At 43.9% G+C, this 27,790-nt stretch overlaps 1 protein-coding gene across 2 annotated transcripts in view; it reads right to left on the reverse strand.

Moving 5' to 3' along the window:
- SCARB2 (scavenger receptor class B member 2) overlaps positions 1-27,790 on the reverse strand; it is a 59,188-nt gene that overhangs the window by 20,450 nt on the left and 10,948 nt on the right. For both annotated transcript variants that reach the window (XM_045857953.1, XM_045857954.1), the window contains exons 2-5: positions 19,789-19,946; positions 6,759-6,903; positions 5,406-5,594; positions 935-1,026 (exon numbers count right to left, since the gene is read on the reverse strand). In XM_045857953.1, coding sequence (XP_045713909.1) covers positions 935-1,026; positions 5,406-5,594; positions 6,759-6,903; positions 19,789-19,946 — 584 coding nt within the window. The remainder of the gene's footprint in view (positions 1-934; positions 1,027-5,405; positions 5,595-6,758; positions 6,904-19,788; positions 19,947-27,790) is intronic.

The following is a 27,790-nucleotide window of genomic DNA, read 5'->3' on the forward strand; positions in this document are numbered from 1 at the left end:
TCCTATTGAAAGACTGAAAAAAAAATAATTGCATGGGTTTAAAAAAATATCCAGCTACATCCTATTTACGGGTAAATTTCTCTTCCAGCCCAGTACCCCAGGCATCTAGTTCCCCCTCAAGAAGTAACACCGTTGCCAGTTGATTATATATTCATTCAGGGATCTTATATTTGTGTGTGCGTGCTTACAAATATGCTTATGTACATGCTTTTTAAAAGTTAAATAAATGTTTTATTTAAAGATAATAGGACATTTACAGAAAGGTTGTGAAGATAACATAGAGTTCCCCTATATTCCACACTAGTCTTTGGCCCATTTCCTGGTAAGCTTAGAAGTAAATTTAATGTTCAAGAACAGAACTCCACCCACTTCTGTACCTGAAGAATGATCCCCATTTTCTCCCCAAGGTTTCTAATCTCTCTAACTTTAAAAAAGTATCTTGTTTCATAGGTAGCTTTACTGAAAGTTGACTCAGCTGCCTTTTTGGAAGTAATGTGTTTACATTATAAATAATAAAACACAAAATATTTTTGAAATACTATTCTTTAAAAAAAGAACACAAACAATCCACAATCACCAAATTAAATTAAAAAGAGAACCTCCTCCTTCCCTCAAAGCAAGCAGTGTCTTCAGAAGGGACCAGTGCAGCAGCCACATGGCCTGCAACGACCTCCGAGTGGGAGAGCGAGACTTTTCACTGGCAGCAAGTTCACAGCCAGCTGTGACACACCCACAGACCATTAACACTCACTTCGCCAAGTGCGTTATCCCGACTTTGATTATAAAATAGGAATTCTAAATATATTTTACATATTTATAGATTGTTTTACCCAAAAATGACAATGATAAAAAATTTTTTGAAGTAACATGTAAGTGGACTTTAGGTTTAAATGAAAATTGACATGGAATTACACTGATGAGTGATGAGACTTACGTTTTTCCATTCCATTCCACAATCTTCGAGAAGTTAAGGTAATTGTCTTCTCCAGTTAGAAAAACATAGTCTCCATCATTAGTCCCATTTCTCTGAAAAAAAAAGTGAATTCAAACATTTAAAATAACATGATGGTTAATTTTATGTGTCAACTTGGAAGGACTATGGTGCCAGTTGCTTGGGTAAACACCAGTATGGGTTTTGCTGCATTTCGTAGATGTGATTAACACATCCAATCAGTTGATTTTAAGTAAAAGAGATTACTGTGGATAATATGGGTGTACTCATTCAATCAGCTGAAGGCTTAAAAAGAAAATCGGAGGTTTCCTGCAGGAAAAAGGAATTCTTCAGACTGCAACACAGAAATCCTGCCTGCGTTTCCAGCCTGCCAGTTGGTCCTGGGATTTCAGACTTGCCACGCCCCAGCCCCCTCCACCGCCTAAGCCAATTCCTTAATACAAATCTCTTGGACATCAGATAGATAGAGATATAGGCACATATCTCCCATTGATTCTGTTTCTCTGGAGAACCCTAACTTATACAGTACCTGACAGATTTAATCTTCGTGAATCTGTCCTAGCTGGGCCTAACTGCTACCTGGGACTAAGCCAGAACACAGTGAGAACTGCCAAACACAGAATTACCATGTGACCCGAAAATCCCACTCCTGTGTGTCTACCCAAGAGATTTCCATTCCAAGGTACATATCTAAAGTTCATACAAAAGTCTATACACAAATGTTCACAGCAGCATTATTCATATGAGCCAAAAAGTAAAAGCAACCTAAATATCTATCAACTTCTGAATAGATGAACAAAGGGTGGTATATCCATGCAATGGAATATTACTTGGCCATAAAAAGGAAGTGCTAATACATGCTATAATACAGATGGACCTTGTAAACTTTATTCTAAATAAAAGAAAACAGAGCAAAGATTATATAGTGTATGATTTCATTTATATGAATGTCCAACTGCCAAAAATGGTTCCTGCTCAGGGGTGGTGCCTTTTGGCCCTCATTTGTAGAGTGTGCATTTGTGTTGTTTTTTAAGTTTATTTTTTGCCTGACAAAGCCACACTATAGTCCCAAATGTCCTTCCTCTGTGGCACTGGGGAAGCTCCCACATAGAGGGGGCCTGGCTTCTCTCCTCTCATCTTGTGGCCCAAGCCAGGCTGGCCTCTTCTGCCCAGGACCAGCCCGTCCAGCACCCCACAGGGGCAGGAGACTGGCTGCGCGGGAGGGGGCTTCCTTACTCTTTGTTTCGAACAAAAAACCCAACCTTTTATTCTTTTAGACAGGTCAAACATAAAATTTAATATTGAAATACCACACTATTATAACAGAATTCAGGAAAGTGTAAATAGAATTTACATTTGATAAAGTCTTTATGTTATTTGGGAACAAATAAAATGTTTATAAGCTTTAGATTTTTTCTTTTTTTTGTGCTTTGCTTTTTTAAAAAATGTTTTATTGTTTATGCTATTACAGTTGTCCCATCCCCTCCCAAAAAAAACAACCTTATTTGTCTTTACAAAAGCAAAAAAGGAAACCAAAAAAGATACTTTCCTTTGAACTTATTGGAAAAAATCTATAGCCCTGACTGGTATGGCTCAGTGGACTGAGTGGTGGCCTGCAAACCAAAAGGTCGCCAGTTCAATTCCCAGTCAGGGCATATGCCTGGGTTGCAGGCCAGGTCCCTAGTAGGGAGTGGGAGAGAAGCAACCACACAGTGATGTTTCTCTCCTCTTTCTCCCTCCCCTCCCCTCTCTCTAAAAATAAATAAATGAAATCTTTTTAAAAATGTATAGATTCATAGGCAAATCCCTAACGACAGAAAGTGGTTGCCAGGGGCTGGTAGGAAGGGACAGAAGTGACTACACATGGGTATGTGGTTTTGGGGAGAGGATGGTGAAAATGCTCTATAATTAGAAAGTGGAGGTGGTTGCAAAACCTTGTGAACATACTAAAAACCACTAAACTGTACATTTTAAAATGTGTTTTAGAACTAAGATATATTTACATGGAACATGTAGGTTATAGGTACAGATATATATATACACACAATTTTATACATGTAAACATATATATATGTTTATATATATGTATATATATACATACAATTTTTTTACTTAAGCATAAAACAGAGAAGTTCTTCATAGGTCTAATTTAATGACTCCATGATATTACATGAAAATAATTTACTTAACCATTCTCTTATTATTGGGTATTTAGTTTTGAAGGGGTTTTGCTACTATAAATAATGTTGTATGAATAGCTTTATTCCTAAAAACCTTTCTGGTACTTTTGTTTCCTACACAGACCACTAGAAGTGAAATTACTAGATAGAAGAAATGAACATTTTTAAACCTTTTGATACATATCAAGTTGCTCAAGGTCACCCAGCTGGAAAGTGGTGGAAATAGCAGCACAAATCAGTTTACATTTCCCAGATGACTTTTGTGAAACTTTGCTAACTGGCGAAACAAAAAAACTGTTTCTTGTGTCTTTTTGTGTTTCTGTGTTCACTGAGGTTGAACTATTTCATATCACTCAGCTATACCTTAAAAAAACACGACACCCTTGGTGAATTCTCTTTTCATGCTTTTTGCCAAATTATTTGGGTTCTTCTTTTTGTCACTTAACATTATTTTGCCAACTACATCAATATATCGACATGGTCCACATACACAGGGGTCATGAGATAGGACTCTTCTCTAAGAGCAGCGATGTGAACATAACAACTTGGTTGAAAATTCAAATGCCCCACATGAAAAATTGCTGAATGGCCAATTTTAAAAATGCATGTTGCATGTGTGTTGCTTCTTGAAGTCTTCCCTTCACTCAGATGTGGCTAAGAATTAAATGTTTCAGAATAACTCAAAAAGGGTTCTCCCTAGCTCTTATCTGCCCTAGAATCAGACACTGGATGTGATGCTTCTCCATCTCTTGAGAGCACTTCTGTTTCTTGAGGACCAGCAGTGATAAACAGGTTTTGTGTTACTGCTGTGGGGCTGTGAGTTGCTGCAGGGGACACATTGCTGCAGGAGGCCGGGAAATGTTCTCAGGATGTCACTACAACATTCACACTGGCGGGCGAAACAGAAACAACATCCATCCTCCGGGAAGAATTGGCTACATTGGCTGACTTCTCAAAGACACTTTCCAACAACTAGAATCTTACACATCAGAGAACCCACACTCTGTGGGAGGGGCTTGAACTCTCTTATATCAAGGAGAACAGAGGTACCCTAAAATCAGCAGGTACAGATATGCTGATTGGCCTCGAAACAAGCAAATAATAGTATCTGACACTTAACCTCTGTGTCAGAAAAAGTTCCCCTTTTCTCAAGAGCTATGTGAATTCACCTCACCCTATTCATTCTCACACCCTGTCCTCCCCACTGTTTGGTTGTTTTGTCATTTAAGTCTCTGAAGGAAAAGTGTTTGATGGTGTTCACTAAGGCTGAGCTGGTGGGACAGGCACACAGGACTAGTGTACCCCTGGGGAAGCCTGGCAGAACCCACTAGGACTAAGGAAAAATTTGAGGCCAGGATTGGGTGGGTGCAGAACAGTGGGTACCACTCACGATGCTCAACCCTCACAGCCTGTCCTGCTCCCTGAGTGAGCTGCTGCGCTACTGGCTAAAGAGTATTTGGCCAAAGCAGATGAAAACCTGAACAAAAACATTGCCATTCGCCACCCCACGCCCCCAACAACACTACAGAGAACTTACTTGGCTCCAAGATGAAAACACATACCAGTCATTCATATTAATTCATGGTCAGTTTTTGAGCCAGTCATACAGGGGAAAAAGAATAATGGTCCCTGAAATGTGTATTGCAACTCACTCATGGTTTGAAAATCATTTTAATGGATTTCTTACTTAGCCTCTTCAAAACAGGCTTTGAAGTGCAGGTACTTCTAGTCTCACATTAGAAACCATGAAACTGAGGCTCAAAAAAGTCTCTGAACCTTCATTTATTAATATTATTAAATGAAGAAGTAAAAAGTCAGTCTAGGCTCTCTGATTCTAGTAAGTTTCATGTTTTTTCCCCCTGGATGTGGGAAATCCACTGAAGGCACTAATTTAACTGAGCGATGGTACAGGCCTTTCCGCTAATGGGGCCTTGTAGAGACAGAGTGGTCCTCAAATCATCAAAATGAGACTTGGCACTGAACACTGACTGAAATGTGTGATACTTTGAAAGATCAGTGCTGATTAATGGCATAGCCACACTATGCGTTTTCACAGCTACACTCATTCCCAGTCAGTGCTGGCAGCCTATTGAGGGAGAAGTCCCCTCCCCCACCCCACATGCCAAAACACTTATTTTCCACATACTGTACAAGACACCTAGAATTCTAGGCAGTTTTCGTCTTCTCATAAAAGAAAGCCAAAGTGAACATGAATCTGGCTCGGGTGCCCCCTGAGATGAACAAAGAGGCTCTGAAGGACAAAACCTACTTACCCCATAGTACAAGCCAAAAGAGGGCGAGACGTCAGGTTTGAACGGGTGGATGAGGGCCAGGAGCTCATCTTTGTAGCCCCAGAGCAAGTCGTGGACTGTGTGTGTCACAAAGAAGTTCTGCTGGTACGCCTTTAACAGCGCCCGGATGAGCATCTGGATGAAGCCCTGGTGGGCCCATTCCATGGCGGTCTGGAAAAAGCACAGGCAAATTCAGATGGCAGTGTACCCACCCCACTCTCCCACTGAGCCTTTGACCAAAGGAGCTGCAAACTTAAATGTTGAGATTAAGTAGCTGAAAAAATGGCCAGCAAGCTCCTCTCTGGCTGCATGTACAAGAATAAAGCTCCTCCATTACTATCCTTTCTCAGTATTACATTTTTAACTGTGAGCTTAGTATCCTCAACTTGCCCCGTTAGCCCCCCAAAGCAGGAAGGAAGGGAAAAAGCTCTTGTAATTACATTGGCATCTTTGGCCAGAAGCTGGCGCCCAAATCCCTCCTGATCAAGGCCAGCAGCTGGGGCCCTCACAAACCCTGCACCACTAGGGAGTAGGCCAGGGCCAGATCTGGGATCTAAAGTCTTCTACGTCCTGGACCCACCATGAGTGTCCAGCTGCAAATGGAGGGGTCAACTAGGACTTAGAATGGAGGCCTCAGAGGGGGCTGGTGTACGGGAACAGGAAAGTTCCTGACCGACAAATGTGTTCTTATTAGATGGAATTGCCATTATGATCAGAGCCCAATGGAATCACTCTATGCCGTCTGTAATCAACAGCCCAGTTTTTATCATTTGGAATGGAGACAAACAGTCAACATATATTTTGAGAACTAAAAATATAAAGTAGAAATCTAAATTAAGAAGTGGTATGTAAATTCTATTGCTACAGTTTCTGAACCAAAACAAGGGGCAAATAAATATTTTAAAAATTGTTAGCTATTCAAAAATCCTAGATATATTTATTTGCACAAGTGCTGATCCTGAGCACACAGCAAGAAATTGTGAAAAAATAATCTTAAAATTAGCATTTATCACCATTTGAAAAGACCTTGTTTGAAAGGCCTCAGAAATACCTGTAAAATAACCTTTAAAGAAGGGAAGGGAAAAATTATAATTTTCTTCTTATATATGTATATATATATACATATATATTTGTATATATATGTATATATGTATATGTATATACATATATACATATATACATATATGTATATATGTGCATACATATATACATGTATATATATACATATATATTTTTAACATAACTTAGTCCTAAATGTAGAGCCACAACAACCTTAAGTCAGCTTTTCCCTTTCCTCTAAATCCCACAGTAATGGCACATAAAATGTGCACTGACCACCGCAGGGATGTTCACTGTTCTGATCAGGTCCGTTCTGGCGTCCCCAACAGACTGGTCTCGCACGAAAACATAGGCCTTGTTGCTGACAGCAGATATTGTTCCATTGTCTCCAAACTGAATCTCTGCTTTGTCTCTGATTTCCCTAAAAGAAAGAAATAGATTTTGTTTGGATGGTCCCTACTTTAAATAGCAGTATTTTCCCCTTCTTCCAGTATCAAGGCTATTTTCAATATACTATTGCCAATCTAACCACTAGAAAGAGAGACTGCAGATGCTGACCTGTAAAAACTGGAGGTTAAAACTATGTGAGAAGGAAACGAGCCCCAGGATAGAGTCTTCTCAAGAAACTGTCGTTTTCATTCTTTACTCCACAATTTGGAAAATGCATTGGTCAAGGTCTCCTTGACCAGAAAACCAAAGTCAATGAACTCTCTCATGGGTTATGGTTTGGTCCCAAAACATAGTCACGAGGAATACATACAAAATCTGATTGCCATCCTGTTAAAACGCCTGTGTAATTTGCAGTTAGGGAGTATCTGCGATAGACTTTTGGTTGTTAGACATCGCCCCCCACTACCCCTCTTTTCCCGGTCAGAGCCCTGATTTCCTTTCCTCTCCTGCACCAGGCAGCGGTGTGGGACCCAGGCTCAGCTCCACCAATACTTTATACCTGGGCTTCTGACTCCTGAGCCCAGAGCCTCTGGACAGAAAACACGGTCGAAATACCGGTTTCCTCCAGGGGGCACACACGAGGCGAGGATACCAGTGCTCCAGAGATGCGGGTCCTTAAAGCTGCCCTGGACCCTGCCTTTTTCTTCCGGGCCGCAACTTGGGATCTGTAACCCAATTTATAGCCTTCACATAAATTATCTTTTTCTTTAAATTGGACAGAGGAAGTTTCCCCCACTTGCAACGAAAGCCCCCTCATATAGAAAGCATGACCTGGTCTTTTTATAGATGAGGCAAGGCACATTCAGGTAAAGTAGCTAGCCCAAGACTAACCAGGAGGTGGCAGAGCAGGGTTTGGAATCTTGGCCCCCTGATTTCAAGCTAAATGTTTTCCTCGACTCTACAGAGAAGTTAATGCAAAGTGATTGATTGGTTAGAAACTCTTGGGGGAAGAGTAAATTTCAAAGGTAAATCCCTGCCTCTGCCAAGGCTGGTGCATAGAGAGGCATTCCTCCTCACTTCCATTCCCGGAGCCTCCCTGCAGCCAAGCTGAGGAGGGAAAGACTTTTCTAGATGCACCCATTTAGAACCAGGGCGGGGACCCCACGCTGGCGTAGCTGACCACTAAGGAACTAGAAGTAGGAAGAGTAACCCCAGGGTGAATACCAGCTTGCACGCAAGGAAAGCCGGGCCAAGGAGCAAACAGCTGGGATTCATCGTCAGTCCAGCAACTCAGGGAGAGACTCTGCCAAGTTTTCTGATTCATGACGAAAACCGATGACCTTGTTACGGCTTTTTTAAAATTTATTTTTCACTGAGCCCTGGGGCATGAACCTGGAGGCCTGAATAATTCCAACCCTAGAGCCTGCATCATTTACGTTTATTTATGTGTACTGACTTTGGAGATGACTTTTAAAATGCTTTCTTTATGGCTCACCCGGTAAGAGCTTGATGTTTTAAAGGGAAACTGAGCATGAGGGGTCCGATCATTTTGAGCCTTGTAACTTGATTGGGTTTCTCAATAAATCTCAGTATGTCAAAGCCCTGGCTTCCCAAACCACTAAAATATTAACTCACTTGGCAGGTACCAAGGGACCATGATAGGTCACTCAGAGCTAACCACATGACTTCCCCTTGGCCATCAGCTGCTCTGAGGCATGACTGACACCTGGCCTTTGCAGAGCAGTCACTGAAGGAAGACAGTGCCACTAGGCTGTCAGAAATGGTCCCCCCTCTACACAGGCCAAGAAAACCAAGGAGAGAGGTGGCGAGGGCCCTCCCTCTCAGAACAGCATAGAGTCATATAGTCAGGGGAACCTATAGTCAGAGGAAACCCAAAATGTTTCTCCTTCCAAGCGTTTCGGTCCCCCTGGCAACCCTAGGGAGGCTGCAACACCAGCGAGTCTGGTACCCAAATCTCCCCCACAGCTGGTCAACCACAGTCAACCAGAAGCAGGGCGGCCGCCTGGAGAACAGCAGACTGACAGCAAGAAGTAATCAGTCACTGCTTTGCAGTATCTGGTGAGACCAAAGAAGTTTCTAGAAATAGAAACAAAGTTTTTTTTTTATTGTTTTTGGTTTTTTTAAAGGCAAAACAAATCTTAGGTCTAGATACTCAATTCAGGAACCGCATTTGAAAGTGCCGGGTATGTTCCCTGGTACATGGGAGATGCTCATAAATCCTGCAGATGCTGAAGGCGCCAGGACGCCACAGGCTCAGACTACAGCTTAGTATCTGTTGTTCACAGTGTGGCCCTAGTCATTGAGAAAGCATTGAGTTATGATCCATGAAGTATTTCATTAGGCAGGAAAATACCTGGTTGATTTTAGAGATGTTTCATTTTAAGTAATTTTCAAAGTTCTTACTTTTTAAAAGAAAAAAAATTTAAACTCCTGAATGCTTAAATAAAATCTCACCCTTACAGAAAGCAAACAATAGCCTGGGAAAAAAAAAACCAAAAGGAATAATTTTAAAGATTTTATTTATTTACTTTTAGAAGGGAAGGGAGGGAGAAAGAGAGGGAGATAAACATCAATGTGTGGGTGCCTCTTGTCTGGCCGGAAACCCAGGGATGTGCTCTGGGAACTGAACCAACAACCCTTTGATTCTCAGGCCAACACTCAATACACTGAGCCACACCAGCCAGGGTGTTTTTTTTTTTTTTTTAAAGATTTTATTTATTTAATTTTAGAGAGGGGGAAAATATTTTTATAAAGATTTTATTTATTTATTTTTAGAGAGGGAAGAGAGGGAGATAGAGAAAGAGAGAGAAACATCAATGTGTGGTTGCTGGGGGTCATGGCCTGCAACCCAGGCATGTACCCTGACTGGGAATCGAACCTGCGACACTTTGGTTCGCAGCCCGAGCTCAATCCACTGAGCTATGCCAGCCAGGGGGAAAAATATTTTTTTATTTTTTTAATTTATTTTTAGAGAGAGGGGAAAGGAGGGAGAAAGAGAAGGAGAAAAACATCTGTTGGTTGCCTCTTGCATGCCCCCAACTGGGGACCCAGAACACAACCCAGGCAGGTGCCCTGACTGGCAATCAAACCAGCAACCTTTTGGTCCACAGGCTGGCACTCAATCCACTGAGCCACATCAGCCAGGCCAAAAGGAATCATTTTAAATAGTTGAAAAATTAACCTCTATCTGTGCAATACCTCAGAGATTTTGGGTAAATTAAATGTGCACAATACTATCATATAATCCTTATCTTTGATCTTTTTAGTTCTTCATTCATGCTCTTTGCTGGAACCACTATCAGAAGCGACGAGCCCACTGGGCAGAGTGCGGGTAAGATCTGACTGCCAGGCTTTGCATTCAATTCAGCTTCATCCATTGCTAGCTCTGTGACTAAGGGTAAGTTACTCATTGCTTCTGTGCCTCAGTTTCCTCATCTGTAAAGTGGAGACAATAGCATAGTGTCCTTGTAGTGTTGTTGTGAGAATTAAATTTGCATAAGCTTGTCATCCATTTAAAACTCTGCCCAGCACATACTAAGAACTTAGCTACTAAAATTATGTGCTCCGCTCTCTCGATGGAGAGATGTTAACACCTGGTTCCTGTCCTGAAAGCATCCAGGTACAGCAAGGAGACTTGCATCTAAGTGGCTGCCTCACAACTGGGAAGTGCTCCAAGGCTGAACTCCAGAAGAGAGAGGAGTGGCCACTGGAACAGGAGCCCTGAGGAAGGCTCCTAGGAACATAGTTGGGTTGGTTCTAGATGGAGCAGGTTTCCCCGGATTGAGGAGGGGGGCGGGGGCGGGGGGGGGGGACAGCACCCAGGGCAGGCAGCACAGCACGAGAGCACAGGATGTGTTTCCGAAGTAAAGGGGTGAGGAGACGCACTGCAGAGGTGGTTTAGAAAGAGCAGCCTGCAGCCCAGGCGGAGGCGGGCTGACCAGGTCAACAGAGAAGTGAATTCACAGGGTAGATGAAAGGTCAGCACAAGGGAAGCAGGCCACTGGGAGGGAGCGGAGGAGCACCAGTTTTTAGCTGTCCATCACCACTGCCTGGCCAGCTACATGAGGGACTGAACACCGAGAGCCCAAAGCAGGACCCTGAGAAACAACTTCACTCCTGAAGCTGGACATGGTCCCCATGTCCTTGAAGCATTACCCTGGCCCACCTGGCTAGTACAGGCAAGTCACTCAGGACTACCATGTGCATTCGCACCTCACAAGTACCTGGTCATCACTTTTTGTATAGAATGGGAAGTGGTGGGGGGGATCTTTATTTATTTTCTTACTTTTGAGTAGTTCAAAGATTTAAAAAATTTTTATCTAAAGGCACTCTTTCTATTTTGAGAAAAAAGTGATATCAGAGAAGAGTGAGTCAGGTTTAGATAATATAATAATGGGCTGTTTTTGTTTTTTAGGTCCAGATGTTGATAGTTGTGAGTTTGTTGTCATTTTATTGTTCATAGTTTTCATCTTTTTCTTAGATAAGTCCCTTTAACATTTCATATAATAAGGGCTTGGTGATGATGAACTCCTTTAACTTGACCTTATCTGGGAAACACTTTGTCCTTCTATTCTAAATGATAGTTTTGCTAGGTAAGAGTAATCTTGGATGTAGGTCCTTGCCTTTCATGACTTCAAATACTTCTTTCCAGCCCCTTCTTGCCTGTAAGATTTCTTTTGAGAAATCAGCTCATAAGTTTTATGGGAATTCCACAAACAACTAGAACAGGAGCAGAATCACAGAAATGGAGATCACATGGAAGGTTATCAGTGGTGGAGGGGAGAGGGAGAATGGAGGGGAATGGTATAGGGAATAAGAAGCATAAATGGTAGGTACAAAACAGACAGGGGAGGTTAAGAATAGTATGGGAAATGGAGAAGCCAAAGACCTTATATGGACAACCCATGGACATGAACTAAGGGTGGGGGGGAATGCTGGAAGGAGGGGGCATGCAGGGTGGAGGGAGATAAGGGGGAGAAAAAATGGGACAACTGTAATAGCATAATCAGTAAAATATACTTAAAGAAAAGAAAAAAAGTGTCCTTGGGTGAAGATAAAAGAAAGGGAATGAAGTAGTGTTGTATACTACAACATAGGTGAACCTCGGAAACATCATACTGAATAAAAGAAGCCAGTCATAAAAGGCCAAAAAAGAGAATATAATAATGGAAACAATAACCATGGAATTTCTAAATTTTATCTCTCTTTAATATTAAGAAATTTTATTTGGCTTGGCTTAGAGATGAGTGAAGGATCGAAGGGCTAACAGGGACAGAATTTGAAAGTTTCAATAAAGTTCCTACCTTTGCTAAACTGCAAGGAGGCAATTAGATCCTTACGAAATTAATGTAAAACAATAGAACTTTAAGAAAATAGACTTGAATATCAAACCTTTGAAGGAAATAGGACTTTTCAAGCTCAGAAAAGATAGGAAAGTTGATAAAAGAACAGATTTGACTATATGTAAATTTTAAAAATAGAAAAGGCAAGTAACAGGAAAACCATTGCCACAAATGTGACAGAGGGTTAGCTGTTGTACACAGAGGTTTACAGAGTCGCATGAGCACCCAGACAGGCACACAGGCAAAGGACAAGAACTGAGAGTGTGGAAATATGATCGGTTGGCAAACACGAGAACATTCAATCCCCATGGTAATCAAATGATGAAATGAGAACTGGTCTACATGTCCAAGAAGGGAATGGTTAAATAAAATGTATTAATAATATTCCCACTACCTCTTAAAATATTATCATCATTAACATATATTAGTATAAAACCAAGACATATATGGGAAAATTCCTAAAATATAATGTTGGGAGCCATCCTGCCTGGTTTCAGGGACTGCAGCCTCATCAACAGAAGAGTCCCAGGGCCAGGGCTGAGTGAGAAGGCCTTGGGGCCATGAGCCACTAAGGAGACAAAACATTTCCTGCTGGCAGGAGTGCAGCCCCTGCCTCCCTCATATCCCCCTGCTTGGCGGGGGCAGATGACTGGTCAGCCAATGATGGGTGAGATTCCTCAAGGGAGGAACAACCTAAGACAGGCACAGTCATGAAGGGCCATCAGGGAAGGACTTAGGGGTCTATAGAGAAGGGGCAGAAAGACCCTCACCCCTCAGCTTTGTCATAGTCTGAGTCCTCAGTCTTTCTGTAAAAGTTTCCTAGTCTCGTGACTGCTTTGCTCTCCCCACCTGACTCAGCCTGAAAACAAGGCCAGAGGCAGCTGATGTCTTGTACTGAACAGACAGCTCCCAGGGGCGAATCTGGCCAGAGAAAGAATATACATTGTTTACCTTGAGGTTTGCCCTGCCCTGTTGGTATGAATCAGATACTTAAGCTAAAATCCAACACTGACCAGAGACAATCCCTGTGTTTCTTCAACTATTATCTGTAAATAATGTCAGTTTCTCATGACTGGGGCTTTTTGAGCATTGGTTGCTGAGCTTTACATGCACACTATGTATCTCTGTGTGAGATGAACTCAGTAAAGACACAGGGTGTGCAGGACCCTTCTCCTCTGAGGGACGGGTCACCTTTCCCCCCAAGCACATCATGTCTTGGTAGACTTATTCTCATCTGAGGCAGCAGGGGAGCTCTGTGGGTGGAGCCCCCCACAATATAATATTAAGGGAACAGAACATACATATTGTGTACATGTGTATATAGCATATATACAGATAGTATGACAGCCATGGGAAAGCAAAACTCACCCATGAAAAAAATGGCTCAGAAGATATTCACTAAAATACTAGCATTGGTTATCCTGGAGACAGTAAAATCATGGATTGTAGTAGTTTTTCTTATTTACTATATTTTCAAACTTAGTTTTACTGCATATATATATCATCTTTATAACAGAAATGTAGTTTATACTTTTAAGATAATGCTACATATGATATTGTATATGTTGATTATTTCATAATCCAGTATTACTTAATGCTCATGAATAATTAAAAAAAAACTTATGAGATAGTTATACCTTATATCTTTTTCCTTTCTATCAAAGCAGTAAAAGGAGCCTACAAGAGAAATGAACAACCCAAACAGCAAAACTCAGAAACTCAAAAAAAGGAGAGGTTTAGTGGGACATTGTGAATTCAGCAAATATGTCTCAAAAATATGAAAGCGTGTTGAAAGAGCCCTTAGATTGATTTCTAAAAAATTCTTAAAATGTTAAATAGTGGGCAAAATAGGAAGAGAAACCAGAAGCCACGTAACATCATACGCTGGATACACATTTTTGGTAGACATGTCACTATGCAACAGGCCTGTTTCAGGACTGCTCAATCCACAGCTTTCATCCAACCCAGCAATTCCACCTTTGCATATTTCTCTGAAGAAAACAAAAACACTAAATTGAAAAGACAGGTGCCCCTTAATGTTCACTGCAGCATTATTTACAATAGCCAAGATAAGGAAGCAGCCTAACTGTCCGTTGACAGACGAGTGGATAAGGAGAATGAGATACATGCACATGCACAATGGAATACCTCTCAGCTGTGAAAAGAATGAAGCACTGTCATTCATGTCAGCACAGATGGACCAAGAGGGCATCCTGCTAAGTGAAATAAGTCAGACAGAGAAAAACAAATACCACATGGTTTCATTTGTTATGTGGAATCTAAAAAAATAAAGTAAAAAATAAACAAAACAAAACAAAAACAGACTCGGAAACAGAGGATAAATTGATGGTTGCCAGAGGGGTGGGGTGGGAGGATGGCGGGAAAGGCGAAGGAGAATGGGAGGTACAAAGTTCCAGTTATGAGATAAGTAAGGCACGGGGATATAATGCTCACCACAGGGAACGTGGTTAATAATTTGTAATAACTGCGCCGTGACAGATGGTATCTAGACTTCATCCGATAGCATCATAAGGTATATAAATGTCAAATCACTATGCTGTACATGTGAACAAGTTAATATTATATGCCAACTATAGTTTAATCAAAAACATTTTTTAAAAAGCATTGCTACATACTACATTACTTAAACCAGATTGATTGGTTTTTACCTGCATGGGGAAGTGCCACTGTCCTTTTTGCAGAAACATTAATATCCTGAACTCATCCACATGGGAAAAGTTTGGAAAACGTGCTACTGTAAGTTGCGTGTCACATGAACCAGGCCCTCCACCGCCTCCCCCTGCAGAGACCCCCCACCCCCCGGCCAGTCCATGTGAACCGGCCAGGGGCCTGCATGCCTTGCCTCCTCTTTTGCACCCCTGGACTCTGTGCACAGTGGACAGACCAGCTGCCTCGGGTAGGAGGGAAGCCACGGGACCATCAAACCCTGGGGCACGAGCTCCTGCAATATTTTGCATGTTAACTAGCTGAGCAATAGTATAATTAAGTCATGAGTGACAGAGATCTGATCCACTTCATGGCTGCAAGAGGCCTGCCAGAGGGGCTGTAAGTTTCCCTGAAAAGCCACCTTTTCCTACCAACCCCAGATCTCACAACCCACTGGAGCCTATGGAACAGTCCCTGTGACTGCCTGTCTGTTCCTAAAGCAAGCCACTCAGTTTCAGGACCCCGCTCCCCCTTTCCCAGACCTACCCGTGGCTCCTGGGCTCCCCGCTGAAGTCCTGTGGTTCCAGCTGAACTATCTGTGTCCCGTGGATCTAAACAATCTCTCCTCTTGTATGTCTTATGGAGTTAAACCACGGCTGAGGATATTTCATTTAGTGCTCCATGAATATTCACTAAATGCTGGATGTTCAGAGATGAAAGGACTTGGTTCCCACCCCTCACGGAGCTTCAAGCACATTGGGAAGAAAGAGATATGCAAACTGGTGGTTATAATGCACCTAGTCAGGGTCATAAAAGACCCACACCCTGGGGAGAGTGCATCCAAAGTCAGGGAAAGTCTCAGGAGGAAGCAGCAGCTAAGCGGAGAGAGGTGGCAGTGATGAGCTCATTCTTGATGGCGAGAACTCCACCAGTAAACGGAGTACAGTTGGAACCGTGGAGTCCAGCACAGTAGCCCCACGCCACAGGCGGCTGCCGTGAACTGGAATGAAGCTAATCCGAAATCCGGTAGGAGCGCTATAAATGTAAAATGCACATGGGCTTTCAAAGACTTAGTGTGAAAAAAGCATGTAAAAGTGTATTCATAATTCTGAATATTGATTACATGTTGAAATGATACCATTTTGGATGGTATTGGAGTAAATAGACCATTAAAATTAATTCCTTCTGTTTCTTTTCACTTTTTAAAGTGTGGCTACTAGAAAGTGTTCACTTATATATGTGGTGAACATTAAATTTCTGTTGAGTAGTTTTGGTTAGAGCATAAAATTCTAGGTTGCAAGTGCCAAAAAATGAATTATAATTATTACTACAAATAACAAAATAAAGGGGCTCAGTGCACAGCAGGAGCCAGGTCGTTCAGGTCTTGGACATCACACAGGGGTCACCAGCGCCCCGCGCAGGGCGGGGAAGGGAATGTCGGGTGTTCCCTTTGGAGAGTCGCTCTGGCAGTGGAGTGGAAGAGAGACCAGAACAAGGAGAGAAAGCAGAGGCAGGAGAACCCTTGCAGGCAAAAGCGAACCAGCCAAGAGTGACGGGCCTGCCTCCAGCCTCCTGCAGTGGCCCTGAACCCTCCTGTGATGGTGGCGCCCAGTCCCCAGGTGTGGTGAAGCCTACGGGCCCTCACTCAGACGGCGGTTCTCACACACGGGAAATGAAGTGCCTAGGGCTGCGACGGTGAGCAATGACCGAACCACAGGCGTCACCTAGAAATCTCTGACATAGCAACATGGGTGCATCTTTGCTGACGTTCTAAACAAGATGGAGCAGGAGTCCAACGATCGCTGTAAGGACGAAGCGCCCACGAACACGAGCGTGTCGAGCAACAGCCACCACGATCCACAGCAGTGCCCGTGCTTCCATGAGAGGTGGAGCTGCGGGGACTGCCGACACCCCTGTGGCTGGTTGCCTACCTTCACACTCAAAGAAAATGCTAAATTTTAGCGAGTGGTTAGTGAAAATGAAATGTAATTGTCTTCCCACCCAAGTCACAGAGCACCTTCAGTTCTATCCGTGGACCCCTGAGGGGTCAGTGGATCCTCGGGAACCCCTGTCAGATATGCCTGGGCTCTCCGCACCAGTAAACGGGAGTCCCTCCAGAATGGGAACATGCAGGGTGTGTGCTAGGAGTCGGACGACGGTTTACTTCTAGGATCCCTTTGCTCCCGTGGCCACATCCACAACGACAAGCTCAGCCCGAGAGCACAATGGCCTGTGCTTTATGGAAGCCTGCAGGGTTCTCTGAGGTCTGACTAGAAGCCATGTCTTTTTCTCAGGAAACGAGGGTCCTGACCACAGGAACAGGCCCAGGAGACCCAGAGGAAGACTGTGAAGGGTTGTTTGCTCTTTAGTTCTCAGTCACTCAAAGGAATTCAGTTAAAAAAACACACAGAAAACAGCAAAAAGACCTATATTATATGATGGCACTTACACAAGCTGTCTATAGCAGTGGTCCCTGGCAGCTGGGGAAGATGGAATGGGAGAGTGATTTTGCTCCTGTAGCTAGTTAAATAGTTATTAATAAGAAAGAGGACAAAGGGAGTCAGACAGTGAGCTCAATGAAGTGGGGAGCATGAGCCTATCTGCTCCACCAGGAAGCTGTAGCTTCACATACCACAGGGCAATCTCAGCACTGCTCCTCCAAGGAGATTAACACTCCTCCCTTCCCCCCTTGGTACCAGGGTTTTGGGGGTCACAGCTTGACCATCGAGGCGTGTCAGCCTAACTAGGGGTGGACCCATCAAAAAGCCCATGAAAGCTTGGGAAGTTGACTGATTATTTTGGAACAAAACAAAACAAAACAACAAAAAAAAACCCCTCTTGGTTATAACCCCAGGAGGACAGAGAAGCGCTCTCCCCCTCTCTCGCTGTAACTTGCAATCGCCTCATGCACTCACACATCTTCTCTCCATAGCCAGGCAGCCTTAGCAGCCATGGGGCCAATGGCCACACGGACTCCACACCCAGGTCCCGGTGGGAGCCTGAATACCTCAGCACTGCATCAGACTGCAGCTGGGAACACAAGCTAAACCAGCAGGATGCTGAGCTGGATTAAGCCTTAATATGGCAAATGATCTCTGGATACCAACTCCATTTCTGGCCCTGATTTTCCATGACAAGATGGACAGAGATGGGACACTGGAGGGGCATTCATTCATTCATGCATTCATTCATTTATTGGAGGGGCATCCTTTTGACTTTGCTTCCGGAGTAAACCTTACCAATAGACCTCATCCTCTTTTGTGGGTCCCTGAAAATGCTTTCTCTTGCAAAATGGCAAGAACCCCACTTCCACTAGCAACAATTTAACAATGTGGAATTTCAGATCTGCGAGGTAAAGCAGTCCTGGAGCTGTCCCACAACGATGCCACTATAACCAACAGCACTGGACTGTGCACTTCAGAACGGTGAAGGTTGTACATTTCATGCTGTGAATTTTTATCACAATAAAGAATAGTTAAAATTGCAAACCAAGCAAATAGGACACTCAGATCCCAGTTTAACTCCTCTCATTCCTGAGTGGAACAGACCTGCTTGACCCTGCACATACAGTTTCTTTATGCATAAAAAACATATACAAAAAAAAATACTTTTTAGAATGAAGACCTAAGTGTTTTTTAAACATTCTTTTATATAACAACAGAGCTCATCTTTGCAATTCTGTATACTGATTTATACAGACTAAGGCAATCCACTAAGACTAATAACAATAGCAAACAATCACACTAATTAAGGGCTCACACTAGTCTAAACGCTTCATAACTCTGACTCATTGTCTCATTGCACCCCAACCATCCTGTGGTGCCGGTCCTATTTTTATCTCCACTTTATAGATAAGGAAGCCCTGGCACAAAGAACTAGTAAATGGCAAAGTCCGGAGTCAAAACAGGCAATTCCACCTGTGGCAGGGACCAGGACTTTCATTTCTAAGCTCCAGCACTTGAGAACCCTATTGACTCATACACACTGGGTGAGTCCATCAGCAACAAGTTATTGAGCAATCAATTACAACAGAATTGTGGGAAACTGTTACCATATTGCAGGAGAAGGAAGATCTTGCCGTCTGCTTGCCTCTACCATTTTTTTTAACTTGTTAAGGAGCAAGTTTACAGTAAAGATTACTGCGGGGTGGGTGATGGGGGGGGGGCTGCTGGCAGAGTGGGAGAGGGAACACTGTTGGGGGCGGAGTGGGGGGAACACTGTGACCCTGAGCTCCTCAAGTGCCTCCCTCCACTCTTCTTTGAAAAAACCACTAGAGCAATTCTTCTAACTCCCCAGCATGTGGACTTGGGGATCACGGCCAGAGAGCAACCCACACTGCCACCGGTTGTCTTCCGTTCCCAGGAGGGCGGGGAGAGACGCAAGTAAGAGACAAGAAGGCCTTTCTGTGGACCAACGGTGAATTTTAGGAACTGGTCTAAAATTAGTGGGGGAGGAAAATTGAGGAAGGCTGCAGAAGTCACCAAAGAAAATCACAGGGTGACAGTAAAGGGGTTGGGATGAGGAGTCACTCTTCATGGCTCAATAACCATGTGCTGCCAACAACTCGGGAAGCAGCAGCTGCATTTCTGAACAAGACAGAACACGCTGGCCCAGCGAGGTCCCCGGCTGGGGCACGTGAGAGAGGTGGCCAGTCCATGTTTCTCTTCCTCTCCTTCTCCCTCTCTTCCCCTCTCTCTAAAAATAGATAAATGAAATCTTTACAAAAATAATAAGATAAGAAATAAACAGAACAGGCTGAGACTCAGCTGCAGGCCGCAGAGCCATTCTCTCCCAGACGCGACCAAGGCTGTGCTTCCAGTGTGCCCAGAGGATGCTGGTGGGAAAGGCTGGGGGCGTGGGGGGGGGCGGACGCGGTCAGGACTCACCTGTAGGTGTATGGCCCCACTTCTTCTAACCGAGGGATCTCCCCTCTGAGGATCTCCTCTGGGTTGGTGACATTGAAGAAATAGAACTGGGAGTACACGGGCAGAGGGGGCTTCTTCCAGGAGTCAAAGGTCTCGGAACCGTTCCTTAGCACAATATTCTAGGGGAGAAGACCAAAAGGAGATTGACAAAGTGTAAGGCCACTGGCTTTCAACACAGGGGCAGAGTGAGAGGCACTCCTTCCTCTGACCTCCTGACCTGCTTATTGTTCTTACTGACATTCAGAGCAGTCCCCGGAGAGGAGGGCCATGCCTTCTGCCAGTATGAAGCTCACAGCTCTGTTAAAATATAAAAGGTCTTCATAAATACTTGTGGTAAAGGAAGGATGCTGGAGGCATAGCTCATGGGTCCTCAGAAACATGGTGTTATTAAGGCCATAGGGGGTTTTCAACAGCTATAGTAGTTTATTTATAATTGAACTCTTCATGAAAGATATTTATAAGACAACCAATTTTATACATTGGAAATGGTATCAAAATATGAATTACAACACAGACAATATGAAATGGGGCTAAAACAAACCTGAAGTGGACAGACAAACAATTTCTCTTTTTAATTAATTAATACTAGCTTAAACTTTGTTAAAGAAAGAACCCAGCCCTGGCTGGTGTAGCTCAGTGGATGGAGTGCAAGCTGCAAACCAAAGGATCGCCAGTTCAATTCCCAGTCAGGGCACATGCCTGGGTTGCAGGCCAGGTCCCCGGTACAGGGCATGCAAGAGGCAACCACACATTTATAGTTCTCTCCCTGTCTTTCTCCTTCTCTTCCCCTCTCTCTAAAAATGAATAAATAAAAATCTTTAAAAAATAAAATAACAACAACCAAAAAGAAACTACCTAAAAGGTTCCACTGGCTTTGTCACAGAGATTCCACTATCATAAGTTGCTGTGGAAGATGGGGCCATTCTGAGATGCACCACACACTCCCAGTTTGGGAGGACAAGAACAGTGAAAGAGGCCCAGGAAGGCTAGCTTTAATCCCTACATTCAAGGAAGAACCACACCCATCTCTATGTATCCACCACCAGGGTCCTGAATTGCATTTCTTCATTCAATCCCCAACAAACCCATAACACAGAGATGCTTACCCCTGTCTCACAGATGAGGAAGCTGAGCCTCACTTGAGGTGAAGTGCACAGGGTGCTCTTTGTCTACAATCCTGCCTTTGTTTTCCACTCTTACCATGTGTTATAAACTGAACTGTGTGCCCCACCCCCACACACACCCCAAAATTCATCTATTGAAGTCCTAACCTCAGAATGTGAGTCTATTTGGAAACATTCAAAGAGAAATGTGAGGTTAAGTGAGGTCAGGGCTGTAATCCAATATGATTAAGTCCTTATAAGTAAAGGATAACAGAGCAAATAGACACAAAGGAAAGAGCATGCGAAGACGCAGGGAGAAGACAGCTGTCTACAAGCCAAAGACAGAGAGGCCTCAGAAGGAATCAACCTTGCTGACACCTTGACCTTAGACTTCTAGCAACCAGAACTATGACCCAATAAACTTCAGCTGTTCAATCCGCCCAGTCCGTGCTATTTGTCAAGGCAGGCCCAGCAAACCCAAACTAATACACCCTGCCCCCACCTTTTCACCTTACTGACGTCAGGCTTGGCCAAGTGACTTGATTTAATTAACAGAATGTGGGCGAACTGCGATGCCCCGATTTTAAGCTAAGGTCTTCAGTGGCACAGCACGTTTCCACCAGCCACGCTCTGCCAAAAGAAGAGCATGCCCAGGTGGCTACTGTGCCTTCAGCTACGGCCCCAAAATGGTGATATGGGAACCAGACATGAAGCCTAACTCCAGGCCAGTTCAGCAGAGCCAGCCAGGCTCCAACTGCAGCCAGCCCACACATCCAAGTATGAACTAAATGTCATTGTTACAAGCCACTGTGTTTAGGGGGTTGTTTGTTATTTACCCAGCATTGTAGTAGAAGCCTAATTAATGCCTTGCCCAAGGTTAATAGACAGAAACCTAATATCTAGTAGTCCTAATGGTCCTCAATTGTTCATGGAGGAACACTACATTTTTATAGTATAAATTATTGAAGTACACAAGAAAGAGAGAAGCATAGACTGCAAATAAACAAACCAGAATATGAACAGTGATTAATTCTCCATGTTGGAAATCCAGATCATTGTTATTTTCTCCTTGGTGAGATTTTTGTATTTCCCAAATTTGTACACTGAGTAAAAAAAATTAACACTGAGAAAATTATTAAAAAGAAAATGAAAAGAGGAAAATGGAATCGACCAACACAGACCAGGAAAGGCCGCCAGTGAAACCAGAGACGCCCAGAGAAGTGCCCCCTGACGTCGCCTGCCATTCCTCTGCGGGGAGGGGGGTCTGAGTGGCAACCAACAGAAAGACTGGCTTCCAACCCCGTTGGGAACCACATGCTAAAAGGTCCGGTGACGCAGCACACAACAGGATGTCAAACTTTAGCAGGCCAGGCCTCCGATTTAATAGAAGCCATGCTGCCAGGAACCTTAATGCCACGGCTCTGTTATTAAACAGAAACTATCCCAAGCATCTCTGCAGGACAAACAAAGTGGCCCTGGAATGCGGACGCAGAAACCGGAAGCTTGAAGCTCTTCAAAGCAAAGCCCGCGGCCATCTGGAGGGGCCGGGGGCAAACTCGAGGCCCGGCCGGCCCGCCGACCCTGTCCCAGCCTTGGGGATTACTTGCGGTTTGGCGTCAGTTCGGAATGTCTGCTCATCAGATTTCTATCCAAACAGCACACTATTAAAATATTCCTGGCCTTGACTATCAGAGCTGATTTACTGATTTGAGATCAGACTGATGAAACAGAAAAGTTTCCAGACAAGCCTTGAAACCTGTTTCCTCCAGCCTCAGGATGGGGCTCAGACCAGGCTCCGACTCTCCCCCTGGGGAGCCCTCCCTGCCCCGACCCCTCACTCACTGACTCTCCCTGCCCCAGTCACCCGGGAGCCTCGTCAGTCATTTTAGGCAGTTGTGCTTTTTTTTTTGTTTGTTTGTTTTTTAAGAGCTTCATGGTCTTTTATCTTATTTCCTAAACAGTCTGGGCTATCCGAGGAGGAGCAAGGGAGCAAGTCAGGCAGAGAGTGAGGGAACCTGGAACTGAGGAAGCCCTCGGCGGGTTGGATGTCATTCGGAGGCCCCTGGGGGAAGGTCATACAGCAACTTCATGTTGGAGCTGGGTCTGGAACCCAGCGCGTCTTTCCTCTCCTCTCCTACTCGACCTCAGGACGTTGCAATAAAATGGGTATAAATGCATCACACGTTTTCATTATAGAATTTATATGGTAGAGTTTCTCTGCCACAAGTACATACGTATAAGACCTAGAAACAACTCAGTAATGTGAATTTGACCTTCCTGAAACTAACATGTTAACTCTGAGAAAGATAACATGTAAATAATAACTTGTCTCCTAGAGGATTTTGAAGACCCATAGATATTTTAAAAGATGTCTGATTTCATTAAAATAAGAACCTCTTTTTCTTGTCTATAAATCTCCAGAAAAGGGTAAGGAAATAATTGTCCCTCTTCCATGAACTCCTTCAGTAGTTCCCTTCAACTGGATGGCTCTTTTCGACCACATAACACATTATATCTATGAGAACTTCTTAGGGAAATAGTGTCAAATAGAAAATATCTTCTCAAAATACAAGTTAACAGTAATCACCATGAAGCAGGTGACACTAGCAACGGAAAAGGAAAAGGAAAGGACAGCGACTCAATATGGTAACATATTAGGTTAGCTGTTGGCTTCTCAAAATAGAAGGCGCTGTGCTGGCCAGGTAGGTCAGTTGGCTGGAGCGTCGTCCTGACACACCAGGGTTATAGGTTCAGTCCCCAGCTGGGGCACATACAGGAAACAACCAATGAATGCATTAATAAGTACAACAACACAGTCGATGTTTCTCTCTCTCCCTTCTTCTCTCTACCTAAAATTAGAAAAAAGATTTTTCCTATAAGCCCAAAAGGTGTTGACCTACAAATACAGAGGGCTTTTTTTCCCTTTAATCCTTCCCACAGTGTCTAAAACAATGCAGTTGCCGGGGAAATATCTGTTCAATCAACAGAATACAGTACTAGAACATTTACACACTAGCTTCCACTGACTTTGCTCAGAAGATGCTATGAGAGAAAAACGGCCAGAGACATTGAGAGAGAGAGAAGCAGGAGAAAGCCATGAAGGGTCAAACGCAAAGCTGCAGGCCCAGGCCTGGCAGCACAGGGGGGCAGCTACACGCCTTTGCGGGAGCCTTGGAAGTGCACCCAGAGGAAGCGGCTGTTCACTGGCCATTGAAGTCACACTCAGACACGGAGAAAGCAATAGCTTCATTAGAATCACCGAAACACGCAGCTCTAACGCCTATCAGCGTGTGCATCTTATCGGTAATCCAGCACCCTCAAGAGCTAAGAGTAGCCAGGTCCTTTTGTGGGTGGAAAGAAAAATCTGTGTCCCTTCATGACCCCTTTTACTAACAGCTGTTTAGAGGCGCGCTATACCCATGGTTTTCTGGCAAAGTATAGAACTCTGATGTGAATCGTGAAAACACTGTAGGAGACACCCAGCAACATAGGTATGGCTTCTGTGTTCCCGGAGCTTGCCCTCTGTTTAAGGGAATATCAACACACACATGCATATCGTCAACCATATAAAGCAGCAGGTGGTGAATGGCCAAGGACTCTAGTGGTCTCTGTAGTGTTCAGACAATGGACTTTCTGAACCAAGGGGGAGAAAGGTGGTGCTTAAGGTGAACCAGGAAGAAGGAATAAACATTTGGAAAGTAAAAGGAGGTCACGGGGTGGGTGCCTGACAACCAGGGTTGAATCAACTCTTCCGTCTGGCTGGACAGAGCAAGCCCTTCCTCCCGCCTGCTCCATGGCCGTCTTTCCTGGAGCCCTCTGCTAAATCAGAAAGACAGTGGCTGTGGAAAAGGAGACAATCAAAGATACAGAGATGGATGGTATTAGGTGTGACTGTGAGTTTTACAGGGAGTAGGGAGAGTCATTTAGAGAGATGGGCTGAGGAGGCGACAGGAGTCTAGACTTTATCTGATGTCACCACCGGGAGCTGTGGAAGGTTTTTGAGCTGCAGAACATTATGAAGAGCTGGGCACTTTGTTTGTTGTCTCTTTATCTCAGCTAAACGCCCTGATGGTATAAAAGGTGACACTCATCTTCCCAATTTTACACTTCAGAAGAGTGAAGCTCAAAAGGGTTAGGAGAATGCCTGAAGTCTGCGAACAGGGGGTGGAGCTAGCCTCCCAGCCCCAGACTCACTGCAAACCTGGAGGAGGTGAATTTCACCAGAGCCCATGGTCCTGGGAACCAACCCTGGGTCAGGGACCCTCCTTTTGTGTTCGAGGAAATGGCTTACTGCAAAGAAACGCCGTTTCCCATACACCTTAGGTAAGGTTCCCAGACATCCCCCGTTGTTACCTAAACACACCTTCAGGCGCCCCCTCCGTTCTTTGCCCCATAACTGATCAGCAGTTGCTCCCACAAATCAGTGGGAACAAACTGCCTGGTACCTGCAGCACGGTGACTATAGCTGACAGTGCTGTCCTGCACACCTGAACGCTACTGAGAGAGCATCACAACGCCACACTCTGTGAGGGGGTGGATACGGTCACTAGCTTGATTGTGATCATCACCTCACAATGTATATGCTTATCAAACACCCTGTTGCACACCTTAAACATCTACGATTTTTATTTGTCAGTCACACTACAAAAAAGCTGGGGGAAAAATGCTTGTTAGCCAGGCTTTGGTTGAGTTTCCCTCCTTCTAGACCTGTTTGCATCTCCCAGAACAAGAAAAGCCCTGGAGTCTCCCACACATCATACAGTCAGAGGTTCTCCCCTCCTCCTCCCACTGCAATAGTCCTTTCCCTCGTGCAAGAATCCTTTCAGTTACTCTCTCTTGGCCTATGTTGTTTTATTGTGCAACACTGCCTTGTTTGAACTGACACAAGAGAGAAGTGTTAAGAAGGTGCCACGGACACAGTGGAAAAGGGGGCCTGACCAGAATTACTGTAAGGAGGAAATGAGCTCTCAGCAGACAGCCTATCTCAGCCTGCACCCAAAATGCTCAATAACCTGGCTGATGTGGCTCAGTGGATTGAGCTCGGGCCTGTGAATCAAAGGGTAACAGGTTCTATTCCCAGTCAGGGCACATGCCCGGGTTGTGGGCCAGGTCTCCAATAGCAGGTATATGAGAGGCAACCACACATTGTTGTTAATGTTCCTCTCTTTCCCCCTTCCTTCCCCTTTCTCTAAAAATAAATAAATAAAATCTTTTTATAAAAAAGTGTTCAATAAAGGGCGGTGTCGATCACTACCACCTTCAAGTTGGGGATCAGAGAGACAGGGTTCTAGGACTTGGCTTGAATTACAGAAGGAATCTTGTCACTCTCATTAGTCTTCTCAAATATAGACAACCCAGCAAATGTTAAACAATAAGAGAAAAACAAAAAACAAACAGAAAGTCTGTAGTCATGATCCTCTCTTCCAGCCCTATATATAATTCAGTTTACGTTGAAACAACCAGGAATTAGCATTAAATTAGAAATAAGCAAAATGTTGAACAGGAAAAGAATGGCTTAGTAAATTACAGTAATTCACAGGTTGGAGCGGATGTAAGCAATCACAGTTATAAACACTGCACAGAAATAAGAAACATGCTTGTGGTCTGTGTCAAATGGAAAAGCTGACAATGTGAACTGTGTGTGTGTGGACAAGACAATGAAATGCAAACATGAAAACATGGAGGTGAGATACTGTAAGTTACCCTCAGCATCTCTGAGCCTCCACACGAAATGACTGAAAGTACTGATCTCTGTGGGACAGAATCACGAGGAGTCATCCATTCTCTCCATTAAGCTTTTCTACATTGTTTGGATGTCTTATAACAGAAAGAAGTGACTTCTATAAGCAGGGAAAACATAATTGTTCCCTTATAATTTTTTAAGTGAAAATGTAAGAAGAAAACTCAGATTCTAGAAAATGTTATTAATAGTCCCTAAGGGAATGGAGGAGTGGAGACAAAGAGAACCAACGTCATCTAAGCTTTCCCTCCGTTTTTGCAAAACAAAGGCGAGGGCGATGCCTCCTCAGCTGTGGTCAGCTCTCCCACAAAAGCTCCAAGAGCCCCCATCCCCCACAGCAGGCTCTACGGTATTTCATTTCCGATCATTCTCTGGATGATTGATTTAGCATTCTGTATCCCTCACCAGCTTTTCCTGACAGGCATCATCGTGTGTGGAGAATTCCAGAGTGAGAAGAGATTTGCAGTTTCATTTGTTTATTAAAGTAAAAAAAAAAAAGCAGCTCAGAATTACAAACCTCGAAAGAGCCGTAAATGTGAATGAACAGATGGTAAACTGCCCGAGGGTACCTTGCCTGGTCTGTATCCAGCTCTTGGGCAACCGAGAAAGTCCAAAGACAAAGGGCAGAGTTTCTGGGAAGAAGGAGGAAGGCAAAATCTGGTCCAGAGGGAGGCTGTTCTTAGGACAGTCCAACACGAACCTTCTCCTCTAAGTTGATTCAGGAAGTTTCAGGATGGAAATAAATATTAAGTAGACCTGATTCCTTAACTTAAAGAAAAAAAAAAAAAGAAAATCCTAACAAAAAAAACGATGTTTGACAGCTTGCCAGAGTCACACTGACAGATGTCCTTACAAGCTGGGGTTGTCTATGCTGTCTGTTTCCACCACCGTCACTCGCCTTTCCCTGGCCGCCCTTAGCTGAGGTGAGGCCCACACAAGTCTCACACCACTTTTTATTCCATTTGCATCTTGCCCTCAAGAGCGCTGGCTTTTCCTGCACCTTTAATGCGTCTCTTTTCCTCCACTCCCTAAGGCTGGACATCTGTCATGGAACCCACTGCAAACCTTCTGAGGAGTCAGCATGTGTGTGTGTACATGTAGGAAAGGAGAGGACAGAGGG

Source organism: Phyllostomus hastatus, unplaced genomic scaffold (assembly GCF_019186645.2).
Source record: "Phyllostomus hastatus isolate PE091 unplaced genomic scaffold, TTU_PhHast_1.1 phas_scaffold_1674, whole genome shotgun sequence".
NCBI classification, from domain to species: domain Eukaryota; kingdom Metazoa; phylum Chordata; class Mammalia; order Chiroptera; family Phyllostomidae; genus Phyllostomus; species Phyllostomus hastatus.